Source organism: Rhinatrema bivittatum, chromosome 1, assembly GCF_901001135.1.
Source record: "Rhinatrema bivittatum chromosome 1, aRhiBiv1.1, whole genome shotgun sequence".
Classification (NCBI taxonomy): domain Eukaryota; kingdom Metazoa; phylum Chordata; class Amphibia; order Gymnophiona; family Rhinatrematidae; genus Rhinatrema; species Rhinatrema bivittatum.
The window spans coordinates 394,247,124-394,272,285 of NC_042615.1; the positions used below are offsets into that span (position 1 = coordinate 394,247,124).

The 25,162-nt window shown below is 46.5% G+C and overlaps 1 protein-coding gene across 2 annotated transcripts in view; it reads right to left on the bottom strand.

The window, feature by feature from the left end:
- Positions 1-25,162, bottom strand: part of PSD3 (pleckstrin and Sec7 domain containing 3) — a 1,257,010-nt gene that overhangs the window by 33,980 nt on the left and 1,197,868 nt on the right. For both annotated transcript variants that reach the window (XM_029601790.1, XM_029601782.1), the window contains exon 13: positions 241-398. In XM_029601790.1, coding sequence (XP_029457650.1) covers positions 241-398 — 158 coding nt within the window. The remainder of the gene's footprint in view (positions 1-240; positions 399-25,162) is intronic.

Consider the following 25,162-nt stretch of genomic DNA (forward strand, 5'->3'; position numbering starts at 1 on the left):
TTTGTATGCTTTTTTGCCACATTTTAGCTAACGTAAATACTATTAACTTCACCACCACACTGGATAAGGAAGAAGCCAGTCAACATTACCTTTTAGCATGGGCTCCTTCTTTACCTTTAATGGACAATACTGAGTATGACAATAAAAGGAGAGAGATAACTTCACAGGAGCTCTTCTAGAATAAAGCAACAACTCCATTTCACAACATTTCTAGTTATTAGTGAAGAGCTAAGCACTTACTGAGCTTGAAAAAGGAAGACTCTCCAGTCAGCAGTTTTCAGTTTCAGGACATTGGGCCTTTTCTCATAGTCTGTTGCCTTCAATGCCAGGGCATGATGCACGCTAACAGCATTTTTCAAATCCTCCTCTGACAAAGCTTTATCTGGTTTATATTCATCCTGTATCCGGGAAAAAAGGACTATACATTATTTTTTTCTTTAAGCAGAGGAGAAAAACCTCATTAAGGCTCATTTACTACAGATTTTTATTTTCTATTGACCAAGAAGAAAAACAATCATGAATAAAGTCTGCATCAAGGAAGATTAAGTATCACTTAGGCCAAATGCCAATTGTATTCAATATAACTGTAACTTTCCAAATGGCGCCCAGGCGCACATTAGCACCAGCATGTACCCAGGAATGCGGTCATTCTATAACTTGCGCATACATATGACACATGTTATAAAATAGCTTGGGCATCTGCATATGTGCGCCCAATTTTAAATAAGCATGCATGTAAGTGCACAAATCCTACGTCTACCGCTTAAATTTGGGGATTTTAAAACAGGGCGTGCACCATGCCATTGCCAGTTTCACCAGTTCAACCAGTTAAGAGCTAGGATCTTCAAACCCCCCTAGTTTAATAGACTACGCTCCCCCAGTTACCCCAGACTCTTAAAACCCCTCATGGATGGATAGTATTTTGTTTCTCTTAACTTACATTTCCTCCATAGCAGAAGTAAAGCTATTTATTTATTTATTTTATTTAAAGCTTTTCTATACCGGCATTCATGATGCAATCATATCATGCCGGTTTACAGATAACAGATAACAGGGAGTGCAATAACTATGTACTTTTAACCAGTGCCGAGGAAGTAAAAAGTTACAATATAACAAGGTTGTTGAAACTGGGGGAGGAAGGAGACAGGAATAGACATGAATTAAATAAACTTTACAGAGGTAGATTATTTACATTGTGCAGTAATGTCTCTTTAAGGATACTATTTACATTGTGCAGTAGGGTATCTCAATTCTGCATTAAGGTCTCTCAATGGATGTTGCTGTAGGGTCTCTCCCTGCCGTAGGATCTCTTCCCTGGCTATTAGAGTCGGGAAAGGCTTGTTTAAATAGCCAAGTCTTAAGCCTTTTTCTGACTGTTAATAGGCAAGGTTCAAGTCTGAGATCTGGTGGTAAGGTATTCCAAAGAGTGGGGCCCACTGTAGAAAAGGCCCGGTCTCTGAGTGCAATATGGTGTGTAGATTTAGTTGGGGGAACAGTCAGCGAACCTTTGTAGGCTTTTCTGATGGGTCTGGATGATGTGTGTAGTCTGAGGGGGATTTGGAGGTTGAGAGGGGCTTGGGAGTGGATTGATTTATGGATGATGGTGAAGGACTTGTGTAGGATTCTGTAGTGTATTGGCAGCCAGTGTAGATTTATTAGAATGGGAGAGATGTGGTCTCTTCTTCTGGAATTAGTTAGGATTCTGGCTGCTGCATTCTGGTTATGTGGCACTTGACCTGGATGTGTGCCCAGGCACGTAAGTATTTGCATTCATTTCTCTTGGCCCCTCCCTGCCCTGCATTGCCTATGCCCTGTCCAGACTCTGCCCCTTTTTTCAGTGAAATGTGCATGCTGCTGGAGATATGTGTGCATCTCGATGCTTTCAAAATTCGATGGGCGTGCGGCAGCCCGACTTGTGCATGCATCCCCTAATTGATGCATGCATTGGACTTTTAAAATTCACCTTTAAGTACTGTAAATACAGCCTGATGCCATAAAATCTTGCGTGAGACCTCAGAGGCTAAACAGGGTCAGGCTCAGCCAAGGAACAATAGGAACTGCAGGAAGTGTTGCTGTCAGGGCCGGTACAAGGATATTAGGTGACCTAGGCAAACTTACAGCCTTGCATGAAAACCCCCCCGTTGCCACTTCTCCACACACAGTAAAAAAAAAAAAAATCATGTATCAATAAAAATTAATTATACATGGACATTCAAAGCACAGTCTTCTAAGGTAACATGTATATTGTATTTACATGCACTCTTAAGGATGAGCTGCCTATATGAAGTGGCAACTATAAAATGTAAATGCGTAAAAAAAGTCAGTAAACATTTAGAAGATGGTAGATAAAGAAAAAAAAAGATTTTATGAGTTGGCAACCTTGTTTATGATTTACAGGTTTGACCCTGCTCATTTTTCTGGTTATCAGCTTAGGAAGATATAAAGCATGAAAATCAGCTGGTGTGGAAGGTCAGCATATTGCATGTGTGATAACATTACAAACGTTTTTTCTGCATCACTAGATGACAGCTATCCTACACATTAAGGTGAAGTGTTGGTGTTTCGGCTGGCAAAGCAGGCTTTCTCTTTATAAAGACCATTCAATATTCAATCCCTGCAATGCTTATTTTGCTAATTTTTATTTACTTATTTCAACGTTTATAGTCTGCCTTTCTCAGCAATACTGTACAAAGCAGATTACATAATTAATCATCAAACACCAAAATACTGAGACAAGTGGAATTTATATTGTTTCCAAAGCTGGCATGTTTTACAACAAATTACACATAGGCACAAGTCTTTGCCCTTATCCCAAGGAGCTAAAAATCGAAGTGGCTACCTGGGGCAAAAGAAGACAAAGTTACTTTCCTAAAGTCTAAAGCATCAATATGAGAACATATCTCATAGTTCAAAACAGACCTGAACTTATCAGAACAGAACAGCAAGGGCAGAGACAGTACAAACTGGAGCCGCATCTGTCCACCAGAAGGGCTTCATCTCTGCAGCACACAATGCAGGGCATCCCCAAAAGGCAAACTGATAGAGGATGTCCTCCTAACAGAACCTTGCCCAGAACATCCAATAGCCACATTACAAAAGTGACCTATACGATAGGAAGCCCTATTCTCCAACTCAGTTTCAGCAAAGCTTAGGAATAATGCTAGTCATTAGACATATAATTGAGCATGGAAAGTGCAAATAAAAACTGATACCCTCCTGCTCCTTTCAATTCAGAAGGGGCCACAAAAAATTTAAAAAAAAGAAAAAAGAAACTGAAGTTTTTAAGAATACATTTTCAATATTTTAAGTTAAATTTGTATTTAGTCCAGTATGTCTTACCTGATATGTTAATAGTATGTGAGCATGAATGATCTGTATAAATGCAGCAGTATGGGTGCATTTGTGCAGCTTGTATAAGCAGAAGAGGATATACAGATAAGGAATGAAGCTAGGGAGTGGCACACCTATGGGCCGATTCAGTATGGTGCTGAGCGCACCTTTAGCCCCGGTTTGGCCGCACATTTTCGACGCGCTATTTTTATCCCTTATACAGTAAAGGGTAATAGCGCATCGAATACGTGCGGCCAACCGCCCCAAAACTAATAGCGCCCGCAACATGCAAATGTTGATGGGCCTATTAGTTATTCCCGCATGATACAGAAAGTAAAATGTGCAGTGAAGCCGCACATTTTACTTTCAGAAATTAACACCTGCCCAATTTCGGCTGGCACAGGGAAAGTGTACAGTAAAGCAGAAAAAACTGCTTTTTGTACACCCTCCGACTTAATTTCATAGCGATATTAAGTCGGAGACCCCAAAAATTAAAAAAAATTTAAAAAAAGATTAAAAAATCTGCCCGCGGCCCGCGGGTTGGAAGACTGATGCTCAATTTTGCCAGTGTCTGTTTTCCGAACCTGTGGCTGTCAGCGGGTTCGAGAACCAATGCCGGTAAAACTGAGTGCCGGCTGTCAAACCTGCTAACAGCCGACGCTTCTGTAGGGAAGCGCTAGTGTCCCTAGCGCCTATTACCTCGGGCCCTAATTTGCATATCTTTATTTACTGACTCACGCATCCAGGAGAGTAGTCTGGGTGCGCGTCGGGAGAGCAGGCGCTCGCCCGCTCTCCCACGCGTCTTACTGTATCGGCCCGCTAATTAGTGAGAATTTTAGGCTGTTTGTGTAGTAGGCAGAGTCTGCCAAAGTGCTTTTAAAAAGGTGATTGCTACAAACTCTGGCACAGAAATCAGTACCTTGTCTTTAAAAGCATTAAAAACGATTGCCAATGTTGAGATTACTTACCTGATAATCTCCTTTTCCTTAATGTATGCAGATGGACTCAAAACAAGTGGGTATAGTGTGCTCGTGCTAGCAGTTGGAGACGGATCTGACGTCAGCACGGGTACATATACCCCCACAGGAAGTGTAGCAATTCAGTAATCTTCCTTGCAAAAGCTTTTATGGATATATGTGTGACTGACCAATCGTTTAAATGAACAGGATTACCCTGACCAATTGATGGTAGCTGGAGACCGCCAGTGTTCTCAACTGGAAGGCATCGACACCCGGCAGGGTGGAAGCCCATATAAGCAAACATGGCTTACCGTGAGTCGGCGAATCCCCATGTATACCGGCAGCCGGGCGGGATGCTGAGTCCATCTGCATACACTAAGGAAAAGGAGATTATCAGGTAAGTAATCTCAACATTTCCTAGCGTGTAGCAGATGGACTCAAAACAAGTGGGATGTACAAAAGCTACTCCCGGACTGGGCGGGAGGCTGCCCGAGGTCCGTTTAGGATTGCCCTCGCAAATGCTGTGTCCTCCCTGGCCTGAACGTCCAGACGGTAGAATCTGGAGAAGGTATGGAGGGAGGACCACGTCGCTGCTTTACATATCTCTGCAGGCGACAGCATCCTAGTTTCTGCCCAAGAGGCCGCTTGCGCTCTGGTAGAGTGAGCCTTGACTCGTAGAGGTGGTGGTTTTCCTGCCTCTACGTAGGCCGCCTTGATAACTTCTTTGATCCAGCGGGCAATGGTTGGCCGTGAGGCCGCTTACCCTTGCTTCTTCCCGCTGTGAAGGACGAACAGATGGTCCGTTTTTCGTACTGCTTCTGACATTTCCAAGTATCTGGCCAGTAGTCTGCCGATGTCGAGATGACGCAGTATTCGACCTTCTTCTGACTTCTTCAAACCTTCCGTGGTTGGCAAGGATATGGTTTGGTTGAGGTGAAATTGTGAGACTACTTTGGGTAAGAAGGAAGGAACCGTGCGAAGATGGATAGCCTCTGGAGTGATTCTGAGAAACGGATCACGGCAGGACAGTGCTTGTAGCTCTGAGATGCGGCGTGCTGAACATACAGCCAGCAAGAACACCATCTTCAAGGTCAACAAACGGAGAGACAGGCCTCGAAGTGGTCTGAAGGCGTGTCCTGCTAGAAATTCCAAAACTAGGTTGAGGTTCCACAGGGTTACTGGCCACTTCAGTGGCGGGCGAATGTGTTTGACTCCTTTCAGGAAACATGAAACGTCTGGGTGTGTGGCGATGCTGTTGCCATCCCTCCGGATTGGTGCCGTGAGTTTCGCACCAGGCTTCAAAGACTCTCCAGATCCTTATATATGTTAGGGATGTGGAGAACTTGCGTGCTCGGAGGAGGGTATCTATTACCGGCCCCGAGTATCCTCTCTTCTTCAGTCTAGCCCTCTCAAGGGTCAGACCATAAGAGAGAATTGAGCTGGATCCTCGTGGAGAATGGGACCTTGCCGCAGCAGGTCCCTGTGTGGAGGCAGGGGAAGCGGATTCCCTGCCAGTAGTCTTCTCATGTCTGAGTACCAGGGTCTTCTTGGCCAGTCCGGGGCCACTAGAAGAACTAGGCCTCTGTGCCGCTGGATCTTGTGTATAATGGCACCCAGCAGGGGCCATAGAGGAAAGGCATATAGCAGGATCTCCTGAGGCCATGGTTGTACCAGGGCATTGATCCCCTGGGATAGAGGATCCCGCCTGCGGCTGAAATATCTGGGAACTTGAGCGTTGGATCTGTCCGCTAGTATGTCCATGCCCGGCGTCCCCCACTGATCCACAATCATCTGGAAAGCTGTGGGCGACAGCTGCCATTCCCCTGGATTTAGGCTTTCTCTGCTGAGGAAGTCTGCCGTGGTGTTGTCCTTCCCGGCGATGTGGACGGCGGAGATGTCCTGGAGATTTGCTTCCGCCCAAGTCATCAGGAGGGCTATACCTGTTGGCTTCTGGTTCCGCCCTGTCGGTTGATGTATGCCACCGTGGTGGCATACATCAACCGTCTGACATCACTCTGACCGCTCTGTTGCGAAGCCTGTGGGCAAATCGCAGGCATGCTAGCCTGACTGCCCGTGCCTCTAGTTGGTTGATGTTCCACCCGGACTCTTCTCTGTTCCACCGCGCTTGGGCAGTGAGTTCTTCGCAATGCGCTCACCATCCATTCAGGCTGGCATCCGTAGTGAGCAGGGTCCAGGCTGGGGAGGACATTCTTGACCCCTGGCTCATGTGGCCGGATTGCAACCACCACCATATCTGATTCCGCACTCTGGCTGGTAGAGGTAGGTATGTGGTGTAGTTCTGTGATTGCGGGCTCCACCGAGATAGGAGGGCGCTTTGTAATGGTCTCATGGTATCACCTCCAGAGTGGATGCCATAAGGCTGAGGACCTGTAAGTAATCCCAAGCTGTGGGCCGGGTGGCGCTCAGCAGGGCCTGCAGACGATTCCGGAGCTTTGATCTTCTCTTGGAGGTCAGGCTGACCTTGTCTTCCTGGGTGTTGAATCGGACTCCTAGGTATTCCAGTGACTGAGAAGGCTGTAGGGAACTCTTGTTCAAGTTTACAACCCATCCTAGGCTTTCCAGAAGAGCTATAACTCTGTTGGTTGCCTGGTGGCTCTCCTCTGGTGACTTCGCCCGGATCAGCCAATCGTCCAGGTAGGGATGGATGAGGATTCCCTCCTTCCTGAGGGACGCTGCCCCTACTACTATGACCTTGGTAAAGGTCCGCGGCGCGGTGGCTAACCCGAAGGGTAAAGCTCGGAACTGGAAGTGTTGGTCCAGGACCTTGAAGCGTAAATAGCGCTGATGATCCCGATGGATTGGGATATGCAGGTAGGCTTCCGACAGATCTAGGGATGTAAGAAACTCCCCTGGCTGTACTGAATTTTTGACAGACCGCAGAGTTTCCATGCGAAAGCTGGGGACCCGTAGGTATCGGTTGACTGACGAGGTCCAGGACGGGCCGGAAAGTGCCCTCCTTCTTGGGCACGATGAAATAAATGGAATAATGCCCAGAATTCAGCTCCCTTGCAGGCACTGGGATTATGGCCTTTAGGGACAGGAGCCTCCGCAAAGTAACTTCTAGGGCCGTCCTCTTGATGGGCAAACAAGGAGATTCCACAAACCTGTCCGGCGGAAGTCGAAGAAAATCCAGGTAATACCCCTCTCGGTTGATGGCGAGGACCCACTGATCCGAGGTAATCTCGACCCACCTGCGGTAGAAGAGGGATAGCCTGCCCCCTATGGCCGCGACCCCCGGATGGGTCGGCTGATTGTCATTGTGGGGTATGGCCGGGACCCGAACCCGAGCCGGTTTCCCTCTTGTTGTGCTTAGGCCGAAAGGACTGGTTCCTGGCCTGTGAACGAGGTGCTTGGTGGCGAGTCCTGTAAGGGTTGAAGCGCTGAGAGGTTCTACCTCTGGATGGTTTGGGAAAGGGGCGCTGGTTCCTCCTTGACCGGTCTTCTGGTAGATGGGGTAATGGAGAGGCGCCCCATTTATTGGCCAGTTTCTCAAGGTCACTGCCGAACAGGAGGGATCCCTCAAAGGGCATTCTCGTGAGGCGTGTCTTGGAGGAGTCGTCGGCCGACCAATTAAGTAGCCAGAGCTGTCTCCTGGCCGCCACTGAGGATGACACTCCTTTGGCTGCCGTACGGACTAGGTCGGAGGCTGCATCAGTGAGGAACGAGAGAGCTGATTCCATTTCTTCTCCTGGGGTGTTGTTCCTAGCCTGTGATAAACAGGAACGTGTCACCACGGTGCAGCAGGTCGCAATTCGTAGGGACATGGCTGCCACCTCAAAGGCTTGTTTCAGAATGGCGTCCATGCGCCGGTCATGTGTATCCTTGAGGGCCGTCTCCCCCTCCACCGGAATGGTGGTGAGCTTCACAATTGCGCTATGGCGTCTACCTGGGAGCACGCCAGCTTCTCCTTAGTTGCCGGGTCTAAGGGGTACATGCCAGCCAAGGCCCGACCCCCTTTGAATGAGGCCTCCGGCGTATTCCATTCCAGATCGATTAACTGCTGAGCTACTTGTAGGAGGGGAAAAATGGTGAGACGTTTGGCGCAGGCCCTCTAACAGGGGGTTCATTCTAGGTTCCTCTGGGGCATCATGGCCCGGAAGAGCTAGCTCTGACAGGCATTGAGAGATCAGGCCTGGGAGATTTCCTTTCAAAAAGAAGCGCCTCATGGTCCGATATGGTTCAACCCCCGAGGGAAGTTCTCCCTCCTCGGGGGACTCGTCGTCTTCCTCAGGGCAATCTGAATCCCCATAAGTGGGGGCCCCGGGAGGCACGTGGCCATGCCTAGGACTTGAGGGTCCCGGGGCCGGGTCATCCGGTACGTATGGACCCGCTCGGGGAGCAGCCTGCATTGAGACAAAGGCATGAATCCCCTTGAATAATTCCACCCAGGAGAGAGAAGCAGGATCTGGTCTGAGGGGTACCAGGTCCCTCGGGGTCCCCGGCTGCTCACTGCTGCCTGCTAGGTCCGGGGTGTTCCCTGAGGAACTGGCAAGTACGCTGGGCTGTGACTGGTCCTGGCCTGGAACTCCCAGGGCCTCTTCACATTGGGCACAAAGGGAGTCTGCTTCCTCACTCTGTGTGGCTTTGAGATTGCATGCCGAGCAGAGGCTCATGCCTGATGCTGGAGGGGCCGGCTCCGCTGACGCATGGGCTCTCTTACGCTCCATGCGCGCCTAGGAACGGACGCTTATCAGCGGGCGCCTATGAACGCGCGCCTAACAACGTGCGCCTAACAACGTGACAAACCAGGCAGAAAAATGGTGACCTCCGTGGCGGATTGCCACATAGGCAGACTCTGCAAATCCTCGCTTCCTCGGAGACCAAGTAAAGATGTACGCCTTACCTTGTCTTTGGCGCTTCCCGGTTGCGACCGGAGCGGTCTCCAGCTGCGGGAGGAGAGGGTGAGTACCGTCACCGCCGCGCTCGAGGAAGTGCACCCGCTGCCTCTGGGCCACGCCCGAACTCGTCTCGCTCGGGGGCCAAGTCCACGCCGAGACCGAGGCTGCCTCTATGCTGCGCCCGAGCCCTTCTCACTCGGGGGCTAGGTCCCTGCCGCGAGCCGGCCACCGGACCGAGGCACTTACCTCCGAGGGACCATGGAAATCGCCTCGGGAAACTCAACTGGGGGAGGGACCGACTGGCATCACCGCTGGGCTCGTCTTCATGTAGAATTTGGAAACACGCTCAGCGAGCGTGAGGTAGCTCCAAACTGCTTTGGAGACGGAAATTACTGAATTGCTACACTTCCTGTGGGGGTATATATACCCGTGCTGACGTCAGATCCATCTCCAACTGCTAGCACGAGCACACTATACCCACTTGTTTTGAGTCCATCTGCTACACGCTAGGAAAACTGGTATTTTGGGGATTTCTGTCTTGACACATCTCATATTTCACGTGAAATAAAAGTTTATGAGATGGTGGCATAGCTCAGCACCTTCAATCTTCCATAGGAGGAAAAGAAAATAATTTAGAACACATTTTATGCCGCAGAATATAATGGAAGCTGCTCAGACTTACTCCTGCCCTGGGCAGCAATACATATATTGTGAGTGGAAGCCTTCAGGTGGTGGATAAAACCTGTACAAGCATGTGAGCAATAACCTCTTCTGTTCCAGTTCAGAGGAGGAGTGGAAGAGAATAACGGAATATGGTAGGTCCATCTCCTTCTTGCTCAAATATCTTTAGAGAAGCCTTGGCAAATATTACTTTATCAGCTGGTAATATCTCACCATCAAACTTGTTACAACTATTTCTATTCTGGGAAGCCTTAATATCTGGCATTATTCACCTAAGAGGCTTAAAAACCATGAGGTAACCTGATCCCATTAGAATTTTAAAATATGACGATACATGTGAATTTTCAGGACCTGATAGGTCTCTTCCTTCAGGTGTGCAGGATGGAAGGAATTAAACAAAGAAATGGGTGATCTGAATAATCTGTTAATTTGTACATGTTAATTAAAGTACTATAGATTTTTTCTATTATTGCTGCTTTCATTTTCTGACACGACACCCCCCAAAAAGAATATTATCTATTAAATTTTTGCTCGTGCATCTATCTTAAAGTTTTAGATTCTTTGAGATCAAAGTTCCGTGTTAGGCTCCATCCGATGATGTCAACCACGTGTGAGGACTACCATCCTGCTTGTCCTCAGAGAAGCAGGAGATAAAACTGAAGAGTTAGAAAAGCAATCAGTGATGGATATAACATTCACAATCACAGAGATTTATTGGGGCATTCTCATGGCTTGACAAGAACTTTGATTGTGGGATGTGCTCCAAAGTTTTGCTCATTTTGAACAGAATTACAGCAAGGTCAGGAAAGAAATTTTTTATTTTTTTCTGCTTTTTGACACTTTAAAGCAGATCACATTCAGGTACTGTAGCTATTCAAAGCAGATTATATTCAAGTACTTCAGTAGCTATTCAGACAGGCTTTTAACATTAATTGATTTTATTAGTTAATTTTTTAGTTTTGAACCTGTGCATGGGACCTGAGCAGAGATCCCTTGGCTGGATTGACTCCAGCCTTTTCAAAACACTTTATCTTTATTTTAAATCTTCAATCAAAACAAAACAATAGTAGACTGTTAAACTTCAGAACAGGGTATTCTCTGTCCTCACAGCTTTCTTTACAGCTTCAGTGTTTGGACAACATTATTCTACAGGAGCTGTCTTCCCCCTGGAGATCTGGGTCTGGTCTAATTAACCCACCTGGGTCTCAACTGTTATTCTTCCCCTGCTGGGCCCCACAGAGCTCTCTCTTTTTAGGAGAATTAAGGTGGACCAGGTATCTAGCCTGGTCCTGCTAAGGTTTAAGGGGGAAAATAGGGGCACTGCCTCACACTGTGTTATAATTGCTATTGATTTTTTTTCTGTTGTTAGACTTATCTGATTTTATAGCATATTATGATTGCTTTATGTTATACTTTTTGCACTTTTTATTGTTAAGACTTTTTTTTTTAATGTAAACCTCTTTGATCTGTTTGGAAAGGTAGTATAAGAGCAATAATCTAAACTAAACTAAGTATAGAAAATTGCACAAAATTCAGAACAGATTGCTGACACAGGAAAGGTGATGGTGTTTGCCTCTGCATCAGGTCTAGGACCCATCCTCAGGGAGATACAGAAGCAGACACAGAAGAGAGAGTGGCGATAATATAGGTAAAGCAAATGTTGCTTACCTGTAACAGGTGTTCTCACAGGACAGCAGGATGTTAGTCCTCACATATGGGTGACATCACAGGATGGAGCCCTGTACGGAAAACTTTTCTGTCAAAGTTTCTACAAAGCTTTGACTGAGTGCACTGGGCATGCTCAGCCTGCAATTATCCCTGTGAGCCACATGTGTCTCCCTCAGTCTAGTCTTATAGCTAAAAGCGCAAGCGAAGCTAAAATAAAAGTAAAAATGTATACAGACCCAACTCCGCGGGGTGGTGGGTGGGTTTCGTGAGGACTAACATCCTGCTGTCCTGTGAGAACACCTGTTACAGGTAAGCAACATTCACTTTCTCACAGGAGAAGCAGGATGGCAGGCCTCACAAATGGGTGAGTACCGAGCTGAGGATGCCCAAGAGTGCACCAAATGCACCCAAGAAGCGCGAAAGGCGCAATGACGGGGGTGGAATTTGGAACGGAGGGCATCCTGAAACCCGTAACGGGTTGGTGGAAGGATGTTGGGTAGTTAAACAGAAAGAATAAGAATAGACGGACTGGGCAAACATGGGGCATGCCGGCTAGTCGTATCTAAGCAATAATGGGCTGCGAAGATATGGAGAGAGCTCCAGATTGCAGCCTGATAAATATGTACAAGCAGCAGCGGCAGAGGGGAAGCTATTAAGGCTGGGACGGATACAACAGAGTGTGGTTACACACAGTGTTGTAGTGCAATGCCTGCTTGTTGGTAGAAAAGAGATACAGACCGTCAATTAGGAGGAATAGGTCTGTTTGCCCACTGGAACTCGCAGCTTGACTCTTGCCACAGAAGGAAAGAGTTAGGTGGAATTCCTATGGAATGTAGTGCGATCTAGATAGAATGCAAGTGCACTATTACTGTCCAAGAAGTGGAAAAAACCCTCTTGCACTGGTGAGAGAGAGGTGTTGGAAAAAATGGGCAGAGTATATCCTGAGTAAGGTGAGATGCAATGTCTACATTAAGAAAGATAGGAAGTTGAATGCGTAAAAACCATTCGGTGACGGAGGAACGCAGGGTCAGATGAGTATGTAACAAAGTGTGTAACTCACTGACCCTGTTGGCAGAAATGACATTTATGAGGGAAAGTATTTTCCACGTCAAACTGTGAAATGATAGGAATGGAAAGGCTTGAACGGAGAACGTATGAGACTTATAAGGATAAAATATAGGTTCCATTCCGTGACTAGTGAAAATAGAGGCGGCTTGATCAGTGGATAATCCATGGTAAGCTGACTCAGAAGGGGTTTACCGTAAATCAGGAATCCCCACTCCCAAACGATACACCAATTGGAAAAGAGGTGTACCTATGTGCAGGATGTCTGGGGAGCAGAATCCGAGGGAGCAAGAGAAAAGAGTGGTGTAGAAAAACAAAAAAGGGTAATATCCTTTTATATGCGTCATGTGGTAAATCATGCCATTTTGAATGGTAGGATTTATGTGTGGAAGGTTTTGTGATGCTACCAGTACCTGAGAACATCAGTGAGTCTACGATTTGAGACTGATTCGTGAGAAGGCAAATTGGTTACTGGTGTGATAGATTGAGAAGTATGGGAAGCATACTGGTCTCGGCTAGGACGTGGGTCTGAGGAACAGTGAACACCGTCCCGGTTCAACATTAGAAGATTGCTGGCTATGAGAGACAGCAAAAGAGATACATTTAAGAGGTCCTTGATGGAAGAAAGGCGTCTATGGGAACGCATTGGAAACATGTGTAGGGAGTAGAATCTGTGCACCGTATGGTTGGATTCGGACGCAGAGGGCAAGCTCTGTTGACCTCAGTGTTAGAAGATTTTTCCCGCTACACATGTAGTGCAAGATCATTCGAGAGGATGGAAACCTACATGGAGAAGGTCTGCTAGTGTGTTCAGTAAGTCTCTTAGATAAGTGGCCCGAGGATGCATAGAGTGAGCAAGGGCCAAGGGTAGAGCTGCGCAGCTTCCTTGCAGAGCAGCTAAGAGGTTGTGCTTGCTTGTGTGTTGGAAAGCACATTGTCCCTATGCTGTCTGTCTGTATGCACAAAGATTTGTTGCAGAAGCAGTATTGGAAGGCATAAGGGTATAACTCATGGCTACAAGGTCCAGGAAGTTTATGTGAAACCGTGCCTGGAGCGGAATAGACGCATATTGGGTTGAGAAGATTTTGGGTCAAAACTTACAACCCTGAGTAAATGCGAGCATGAGCAGGATCAGACTAGGTTTTGGTTCTAGATCTGCAATATAGATGAGGGATGAAAGCGGTTGAACAGCTTAGACCCACTGATAATAGAATATCACTGAATCTAACCCATAGTAGTTTTGGATCTATGAGGAAAGTGCATAGTGAAAAAACTCCATAGCCTGACAATGAAGAATTGAGGGGCTGAGGTTATGGAATATGCGCACAGGAACATGTAGGAATTTATTAGAATGTCTGCGCGGTTGCTGGACAGGAAGGTCCTTGTGACTGTGGTGTCCAGAAGTGTTGTATAAGGGATTTATGGCAGTGACAGTAATCCCAGTTAGTAAATGTATAGTGAGTATTGAAGAAGTTAGAGCTCCTTGTGTGGACTGACTGTGGTTATGCAGCTGTCCATGCAAGGAAGGCGTGAATGATGTTGCACTCCGCAGAGAAAACAGCAGTCACCGATAGTGATTCAATGAATACCCTAGTTGCCGAAGCTGGTGCAACCGGCAGAGCTTGGGATTGTAATATTGTTGACTCACCATGAAGCACATAGAAAGATTAGAGGTAATGTACTTACTGCGATATGGAAGCATGGTAATGAGAGATACCATTTTACCTGTGCCTTCTGAAGAAAGTTGGTATTTCTGAGGTCCAGGATGGGCGGAGAGTAATTACTTTCTGTTGAAAGAAAGAATAGTGTAATTAAAACTCCCCAACACCCCCTCCCCCTCTCTGCGCTTTGTAGCGTCTGGGGGAGTGTACCGGGAACTTTGGTAAAAGGTGGGGTGGCCGTTCTGATATCCAGCCAGTTGGGAGACCAGGAGGTGTCCAACTGGAGGGGCTTGTGTAATCTGGATATCGTGTAACCTCCCATGGGAGCGAGAGCGGTACCCGCATTACTGTGTGCTGTACAAGGAGACATCGAGACCTGTTGTCAGGCTTTGAGGTGGACTTGCACTTGAGGCAGTATTTGCTGGATCTTGTATTTATCAGATCAGCAAATGCACCTGGAACTTTGGTTCTGAAGCAGGAACCAGAAGCCAGAGCATTAAACAGTACAGAGCCTCGTTGCTGAAGAAGGGAGAATTCCCTGATGCAATCCCAAAGAAATGATAGAGAGGTTCTCATGGTATTGTGGCTGACATAGCTGGCATAGCGATATGTGACACTAATACAGTTCTTGGAAGGTACATGACCTAGAACTTTTCAAACCATGTGGCTCGAATTAGAGAACACATCTCAATGGGAATGCCGCAGAAGTGGGTACTTACCATCCGACGTGGATCGCCGAAGGACAAGCCGGTGAAGATTGCTGGCTTCGTGGACTGCAGGAGTCCTCGAAGGAGTAGATGACTGTCTCAACTCTGATGCCTGGTATGGTGGCGCAGGTATAGAGGAGACAGGCTGAGCGTGGCTGGCGCAACCATGGTAGTATTTTGTGGAGGGCCACAATCCCCCACCAATGTCGGTGGGGCACCCCTCGGGAACAGAGGAGCTGATTAACGAGCTCGTGAACCTGGCTCTCGTCGCAGCAGCTCGATGTCTCGTGACGCCAGTGCAGAATTCTTCAGAACTCGTTCCGGTGTTTCTGGAGCACCAAGGACTGCCAAAACTGTGCGGAACAGTGCCGATGGCAATGGTGATGTTGCTCGGCCCAAGCACTGTCCAGCATCGAGAAAGATAGCACCGATGTGCTGGCTGGCATCGGTGGCGGACGGTCCACGTGTCAGTGACGATGCATGCCACGGTGCTCGGCCCAGTCTTTCCCCAGCGCCGAGATGGATGCCGGCTGATGACGGACTGTCAGCATGGCTACACTGCTCCTGGCACTATATAGTGTCTTAGGCTAAAACGGGGCTTTAATAAGAACCCAAAGCATGGAGCACTGTTTTCAGGTGAGGGCATTACGTGGCGGTGCTATGTCGGACGGTGTCAATGGCAGCGGAAGCGGCCTCGAGGGTATTGTTAAAAATATATATATGAAAAAACGGCGATGACTCGGCCAGAGTAATGATGACAGTGACGGAATCGGCGTAGGTATCTATGGGAACGATGTGGCATCGAATAATCGAAAAACATCGTTGGCATCGGAAAAATGATACCAGCCTCGACGGAGTCGATGACCGCATCGATAAGAATGTTGAAGACACTGATAGAAATGATGTGGGCATCGAGGACATCGATGTATGGAGGCGGGCACCGACGGCATCGGTGGCATGGCCACGGGCTTTGACAGTATCGATTGGATCAACTCGGGCAGCAATGGCATCCATGGCATAGATGCCACGGACATGGGCATCGATGACACTGACATGGGCACCGATGGATTTGATGTTGGCATGATGCCATCGACGGAATCGACCTGGGCACCGACGGAATCGACCCAGCACCGATGCCCATCGATGGAATCGACCCGGGCACCGATGGCCATCGATGGAATCGACCTGACATCGATGGCCATCAACTGAAACGACCCTGGCATCGATGATCATCGATGGAATCGACCTGTCATTGATGCCAATCGATGGAAATGCCCCGGCATCGATGGAAGTGCCTCGGGCGATGGTGGCATCAACCCGGGCATTGATGGCACCAAAGAGACAGGTGTACATCGATGGCATCCATCCGGGCAATGATGGCACCGATGAAACCCAAGGAAACATCAGTGCCATGGATGAAAAACATGGATGGCACTGATAGAAACGATGCAGGGACAGATGGCATCAGTGTAATGTGGGGGGAGGGGTACAGATGGCATCTAAGAATCTAAGACGGTCTGAAGGGGGTAGCGATGGTAGCGATGGGGCATAGACTGCACTAGGGTATGGAGGAATCGAAGTACCTGAATCTACAGGGGCCCTGGCAGCAACGGAAACCATGGAAGTCCCTGTCCCACTAGCGCTAATAACAGGCAGAGTGTCACAGAGGGACAATCGCAAGCTATGTGTGGCTAACTGAAAAGACAGGGAGAGGGAAGGCCGCAGTCAGTTGGCAGGCCAGGAAGGTGACAGGAACCAACTGAAAAAACAGGGCATAGTACTCACGAGCATCGAATAAATGTACGCGAAGGGAGACCCATACAGGGAAAAAGTGTTTGTGAAGTAAAAGTTGAAGTTTTTCCGGAAGGAAAAAGTGTTAAAATTTCTCACAGAGCTCCTAAACGCTATGCTTACTGCAGAGCGTAAAAAAGAAGACTGAGGGAGACACCTGTGGCTCACAGGGATAATTGAAGGCTGAGCATGCTCAGTGCACTCAGTGTGCCAGTGTCAGCCAAAGCTTTGTAGAAACTTTGACAGAAATGTTTTCCGTACAGGGCTCCATCCTGTGATGTCACTCATATGTCAGGACTACCATCCTGCTTGTCCTGTGAGAAAAATGACGACACTCATAGTTGGCATACACTTAAAACACTCATTAGGGATCCAAGATAGTGGCAGTGTATGAGCAGTAGAACACAGAGCTCCTTGAGAAGTTTTTTTCTTTCTTGAGTTTACATATTTTTACATGGTTAAAGAAAAGACAAGATATGGACGTACCTGTAGAGTCTGTAAAGTAACTTCCATAAATACAGAAAAATTGTGTAAAAAAAGCATTTAAATGAAGCATTGTAAACCTCTCTCCAATACTAACTGCAGATGTTCAGAAATGCATAATTTCTGTAGAAGTATTTCTTTGTAAAGCTCTTCTGTATGACTTACCAGGAATGGACTGGACTATCAGAACTTTGGGCATGTTCCGGTGGGCTGGTCCGACTGACCACTTGGTTCATGTTGGTCACAGTGGGCCCATGCCTGTGGAGCCACTGTAACTGACACCAGGTCTTGAACAGCATTATTTTCTTTTAGTGGAAGCCTCCCACAAGGTTCTCCTTATTCTTTCAAGTTCACAGTAGCAGTAACTTCATTGATTTGCCTCCCGCTGCTCTCCTTCCCTTCCCTACTACTGCCAGGGCAGTAGTAGGGAAGGAGAGCAGCGGGAGGCAAATCCCTACTACTGCCATGGCAATGGGAACTACTTCCGCTGTAACCTCTTGCAGTTGCCTGTGTCACCTCTCCTCTACCAGCAGGAGGAAGTGCACAGACCTCAAGGTGTTGCCTTGCCATGGGCTAAACACTTCCCACTGCCCACAGCTGCGGCCCCCTTCATGCTCGGGCCCAGAACAAAAAAGTTATAATTTACCCCCTCCCAGCAATAGGGCCTTCCAGCCTGCCCCTACTCACAGAGATTACCACCTGGAGCAGCAACAGGGAGCCTACCAAGGCCCTGCCTATCATGTAAGTAAAACATTATTTTATTTTTTACTTATTCAGAGGTGGAGGGGGAGAATAGTAAGAGATTGTGGGAATGAATTAGTGTGGGGAATATCCCAATTCTTGTTAACAAGACAAGCAGCTAAGATGGACTCTCTCAAGTCAATAAAAACAGACATTGCCAAATGCAGAGATTTTGCAGCTGCTGTGTACGTGATCAAACCAGACAGATTTATGGGCCCTTCTAGCCGAGCTGGAGCCAAAAGAGGCCAAAGAGAAACACAAGGTCAATCAATGCTGTGTGAATCTGCACAGCCAGAGCATTAAAGGCCTCTTTTTATGGCTCTAGGGCCAATCTGATAGCAGGACTTATCAGTGCTTTGTCAGAAACAAACTATCAATCATCAGAACTGACCTCTTGATGTACCTGGAAAGTAGACAAAAGAACTGGTAAAAGAGCAGCAAAATAAGCTAATTAAAGCCTTAATTATGCATTTAACTAACTATGCATAAAGCTGCTGAACTATGCATAGGTAAGCTCTTAAAAGCAGTGGGGTGCAAGCACTCAGGGTTGTTGCCGTGGTTGTAGTTCGACCATTGCCCACCCAAAGAGGAAGACGACCCATCTGAGTGCTGCGCTCCCCTTGCCTTGCCTCTCTGCATCCTGATTTTAAGCAACTTGCAAGCCTGGAGAGCTAAATAGCCCTGTTGCTTTAGTGATAGAGGCTGTCCTCTCTTCCTCTGCATAAAAAACCTTGGAAGGGAGAGACTGCCAGACCAAAGACCCAGAAAGAGGGAATTGCTGCAAGTCCTATGACCCAATTCCAGGAAGTTCCTTGTAACAAGGATACCATGTTATCACCCCAACAATAACAACCTTAATTAATCATTCTCTGTCAGAAGGAATTGTACCACATGGATTAAAACAAGCTGTGATAAAGCTGATTCCCAAAAATAAAAATGGCAGAATCAACGATTGGGATAACTATCATCCAATATTCAATCTATATTTTCTATCGAAAGTACTTGAAAAAGCAGTATTAACCCAACTGGTAAATCACCTGGAAGTCCAAGATATTCTCCCAAATCAATTTGGATTTAGGAAACAATTTTCAACTGAGACATTACTGTTCTCATTAATGGACTCAGTTTTATGAGGATTTGATGCGGATGAACCTTTTCTTGTGCTAATCGACTTAACAGCCACCTTTGACCCTGTGGACCAGACCCTTCTGTGCCATCAGCAATGAACATTGGGATCGAAGGTAGTGCTCTCAAATGGTTCTCTTCTTCCTATCTAATAGAACATTCCAAGTCAAACTGGGCAATCACATATCTAATACTTTCCATATTGATACAGGGGTTCCTCAAGGATCTGCACTCTCAGCAACTCTATTTAATATCTATATGCTCCCACTATGCAAACTACTGGTGGATTTAGGAACTACATTCTTCTTGTATGCTGACAACATACGGGCTGATTCTGTAAAGTGCACTTAGCCATGCACACTGTTTAACATGCAGTTACCCAAGTGTTTTCAACACGCATCTATTACTCCTTATACAATAAGGAGTTTAGCACGTCGAAAACGCACAGCCAAACCCCATGAAAACTAATAGGGCTCATCATGTTAATGAGATTATTAGTTAGTCACTAGGGATACTGAAAGTAAAATGTGTGGCCAATCTACACATTTTACACTCAAATTATGAGCAGCCAAAAAAGTGTACAAAAAAGAAGAAAATACTGCTTTTCTGCTGGCTTCCTCTGTTTTGGTAATAGAAGATATATTGGTATTTTAGCATCTAGTGTAATATTTGCAGTGTTGCCTTTTCATACGTAGGGTTGTTACTGTTTGAGTGCTTGCTGTTAGTGCCATTTTGGTAAGAACATAAGAACATAAGATATTGCCATGCTGGCTCAGACCAAGGGTCCATGAAGCCCAGCATCCTGTTTCCAACAGAGGCCAAACCAGGCCACAAGAACCTGGCAATTACCCAAACACTAAGAAGATCCCATGCTACTGATGCAATTAATATCAGTGGCTATTCCCTAAGTAAACTTGATTAATAGCCATTAATGGACATCTCCTCCAAGAACTTATCCAAACCTTTTTTGAACCCAGCTACACTAACTGCACTAACCACATCCTCTGGCAACAAATTCCAGAGCTTTATTGTGCATTGAGTGAAAAAGAATATTCTCCAATTAGTCTTAAATGTGCTTCTTACTAACTTCATGGAATGCCTCCTAGTCCTTCTATTATTCGAAAGTGTAAATAACCGATTCACATCTACTCATTCAAGACCTCTCATGATCTTAAAGACCTCTATCATATCCTCCCTCAGCCATCTCTTCTCCAAGCTGAACAGCCCTAACCTCTTCAACCTTTCCTCATAGGGGAGCTGTTCCATCCCCTTTATCATTTTGGTTGCCGTTCTCTGTACCTTCTCCATTGCAACTATATCTTTTTTGAGATGCGGCGACCAGAATTGTACACAGTATTCAAGGTGTGGTCTCACCATGGAGCGATATAGAGGCATTATGACATTTTCCATTTTATTAACCATTCCCTTCCTAATAATTCCTAACATTGTTTGCTTTTTTGACTGCTGCAGCACACTGAGCCGACGATTTTAAAGTATTATCCACTAAGATGCTTAGATCTTTTTCCTGGGTGATAGCTCCTAATATGGAACCTAACCATGTAACTACAGCAAGGGTTACTTTTCCCTATATGTAACACCTTGCACTTGTCCACATTAAATTTCATCTGCCATTTGGATGCCCAATCTTCCAGTCTTGCAAGGTCCTCCTTTAATGCATCACAATCCGCTTGTGATTTAACTACTCTGAATAATTTTGTATCATCCGCAAATTTGATAACCTCACTCGTCGTATTCCTTTCCAGATCATTTATATATATATATATATATATATATATATATATATATATATATATATAGAAAAGCACTGGTCCAAGTACTGATCCCTGAGGCACTCCACTGTTTACCCTTTTCCACTGAGAAAATTGACCATTTAATCCTACTCTCTGTTTCCTGTCTTTTAACCTGTTTGTAATCCATGAAAGGACATCGCCTCCTATCCCATGACTTTTTAGTTTTCTTAGAAGCATCTCATGAGGGACTTTGTCTAACGCCTTCTGAAAATCCAAATACACCGCATCTACTGGTTCACCTTTATCCACATGTTTATTAACCCCTTCAAAAAAAATGAAGCAGATTTGTTAGGCAAGACTTCCCTTGGGTAAATCCATGTTGACTGGGAGGTTTACTATATTCTAATTGTAATTCAGTTTACCCAAAGCTTTCTGAGGGCCAGGTCCACATCCAAAATGCATTACAATAAACCTAATGCCATAAGAACATTACAAGTGCCATTCTGAGTCAGAGCAAAGGTCCATCAAACCCAGCATTGTATCTTCAACAGAAGAAAATTCCTAAAAGTAGATTCAATTTCTTGCTGCTGCCTCCCTATGACAAGTAGTCAGTCTCTCTGAGTCATCTGGTGAATAACTATTGATGGCCTTTTCTTACATTAACTTTTCCAATGCTTTTTTAAATCCAGCTATGCTAGCTGCCTTGAACACATTTTTAGGCAGTGAATTCCACAATATTGATTGAGAAAATACTTTCTCCAATTTCCTTTTAAATCTGCAAGTTATTAATTTTAGTGAGTGTCCCCTAGTCCTAGTTTTATTTGAAAGGATCGTCTTCATGCCCGGCTTGATGCCCTCATGAATAATCTGGTTCCTCTTCCGGCTCCTCCTCATCCACACCCACCTCCATCGATGCCTCGAGCCTTGCTAGCATTTCCAGCGCCTCCACACTTCAATGGCGACTCCAGTCTCTGCAGAGGGTTCATAAACCAATGCTACATGCAATTTGCTCTGCAGCTTTCCGTCTTCCAGGATGAGTTGACTAAGGTCATGTTTATCCTGTCCTGCCTTGAAGGGAAAGCACTGGCCTGGGCTTCTCCTCTGTGGGAATGCTCGGATTCCTTGTTGAAGGAACCGGCTCAGTTTTTGGCTGCTTAAAGATGGAACTTTGATGATCCTGGGCCACATGCCGTGGCAAGCACCAGTTTACTACATCTCTGTCAAGGACAAAGAAGGCTTTTTGATTATACCATTGAGTTTCGGACTTTGGCTACCGAGCTTGCTTGGCAGGAAGACTGCCTCCGAGCTATCTACCTGGATGGACTCTTCCGCAGCTAAAAGATGAGTTGGCTGCACGGGAGCTCCCTTCCTCTCCGGAGGACCTTATAGATTTGGCAGGTCGAATTGACCATCATCTTCAAGAGCATCACCGGGACAGTCAGATGCCCAAGAAGCCTTTGCGGGTTCGCTCCCGCTCACCACCAGTTACTAACCCTGCATCTTGCAGTGACTCTAGAGTGGTCAAAGCGGAAGAACCTATGCAGTTGGGTCGCGGGCAGCTGACACTGAAGAGCACCTCTGGTGGAGAGAAATCGGCCTATGTCTGTATTGCGGAGCAGCTGGCCACCATCTACAGATCTACACCCATCTGGGAAACTCCTTGGCCTGAGTCCAGTAGGGGTCCTGATCCTGGGTACAACCTCTCCAGCCCCTCAATTGTCAGTACCAGTCACTTTAATCTGGGACTCCCGGGCCTTCCCAGTTCTTGCTCTGGTAGATTCCGGAGCAGGAGGTAATTTTATCCTTAAAGATCTTGTACAGCTTTTGGGTATAAAAACCTGTTCACTTGATACGTCTTTATGCATTGCTTCTATCTATGGAGAGCCGCTACCCAGCCAAATTTCCTTGACTACAGAACCTGTCCAGTTACGTACTGGGGCTTTACCTATCGAGGAACTTGAATTACTAATTTTGGATAAGTCTATCCACCCTATAGTACTTGGACTCCCCTGGCTATAGAAGCACTCCCCTCAATTCAACTGGGCCTCATTGCAACTAATAGAGTGGGGTCCCGCTTGCCATCAGTCCTGCCTCCAAAAAGTGATACCATCTCCTGTGGTTCCCCTGGCTACTATGTCCTCTGGCATACCTGCCCCGATTGCTGCGTATGAGGATGTGATTTCTAAAGAGAAGGCTAACCTCCTTCCGCCTCTCTGAAGATTTGACTGTCCAATTGCTCTCCTCCCTGGAACAACGCCTCCTCGTGGGCGCACCTATCATTTGTCGTTACCTGAGATAAAGGCAATGTCTGAATACATTCAGGAAAATCTTGCAAAAGGATTTATTTGCCCCTCTACATCACCCGCTGGGGCGGGATTCTTTTTTGTTACCAAAAAAGATGGGTCATTTAGGCTGTGTATTGACTACCATGGCCTAAACTCCATAACCCTCAAGGATAAATATCCCTTACCGCTGATTTCAGAATTATTCGACCGTCTTCAAGGTGCCTCCATCTTCACGAAGCTGAATTTATGCAGGGCGTATAACCTGTTCAGGATTCGCCCCGATGATATTTGGAAAACTGCTTTTAACACCAGGGACGGTCATTATGAATACTTGGTGATGCCCTTTGGCCTCTGTAACGCACCCACAGTATTCCAACGAATGATGAACGAAATCTTTAGAGATCTGTTATACACTAAAGTCGTGGCTTATCTGGATGATATCCTCGTCTTTTCCAGAGATCTCGACACTCACTGCACCGATGTATGAACTGTCCTCCAGCTTCTTCGTGAAAACCATCTGTTTGTGAAATTGGACAAATGTCTGTTCGAAAAGTCCAGTTTGCCTTTCCTTGGTTATATAATCTCCCAACAAGGCTTCTCCATGAACCCCGTTAAATTAAAGGGAATCTGGGATTGGCCGCAGCCAGTGGGACTCAAAGTGTTCCAGCGCTTCTTGGGATTTCTCAACTACTATCGTCACTTCATCCCACATTATTCGACACTGGCTGCTCCTCTGAGAGCCTTGACCCATAAAGGCCAAAACATACAAAACTGGCCACCTGAGGCCATTACCGCCTACCATCGTTTGAAAGAAGCCTTCCAGAAGGGGTCCTGTCTACATCACCCAGATCTGACTCGTCCGCTTCTAGTCGAAGTTGATGTTTCCACCATTGGGGTTGGGGCAGTCATAAGTCAACACACCACCTCCAGTGCTGTAGTTCCTTGTTCCTTTTACTCCTGTAAATTCTCATTGGCAGAGCAAAATTACAGCATCGGGGACCGCAAATTCCTCACCATAAAGTTGGTTCTCGAAGAGTGGCGCCTGTGGCTAGAGGGCGCACAACATAAATTTACAGTGTTTACTGACCATAAGAATCTGGAACATTTGAGTCAAGCATAACGTCTCAATGCCCATCAGGCCCGATGGGCTTTGTTCTTCTCTAGATACCGCCCAGCCGACAAGAACCTCCGGGCAGATGCCATATCATGATCCTTTGAGCCTGAAGACATTCCGGAAGAACCAACCTACATAATTAACCCGGCTTATATCTCATTGTCTGCCACTTATCCAGTTCCTGCTGGAAAAATGGTAGTGCCCTGACGACTCCAAGAAAGAATCCTCCGCTGGGCACACGATTCCAAATTTGCCAGTCACCCAGGACAAGCACGAACCGTGGCACTGCTCCAGCTTCTTCTGTTGGCCTACCTTGGTCTCCAACGTGAAAGCTTATGTCGAATCCTGTAATATTTGTGCACAGCAGAAACCCCTGTCGGGTGACCTTGGGGTCTTCTCCAACTGCTTCCAGCACCCGAAGAACCATGGACTCACCTGTCAACGGATTTCATCGTGGATCTGCCACCTTCTAAGGGTCACACCGTAAAATGGCCCATTTTGTACCTCTATGGGCCTGCCATCTGCTCCAGAGCTAGCGCGACTGTTCTTCCACCATATTTTCAGATTGCATGGATTACCCTCGGATATCGTTTCAGATCGAGGTCCTCAATTCGTCACCAGGTATTGGCACTCACTCTGCCGAAAATTCGGTATTAACATCAGCCTTACGACCGCCTATTATCCCCAGGCCAACGGGCAAGCCAAACGGATGAACCGCTCTTTGAAGGCTTTCCTGCGTGCTTACATCAATGACCGACAAGATAACTGGTCAGACCTTATCCTGGACAGAGTTTTCTCACAATTCTCAGATTGCAACAGCTACTGGAACGTCCCCATTTTCAATAATCTATGGAAAACAACCTCGACCATCATTACCCATACCGCTATCCGTGCCATTCCCTGCAGCACAGGCTACTGCAGACATCCTTAAGACACTATAGG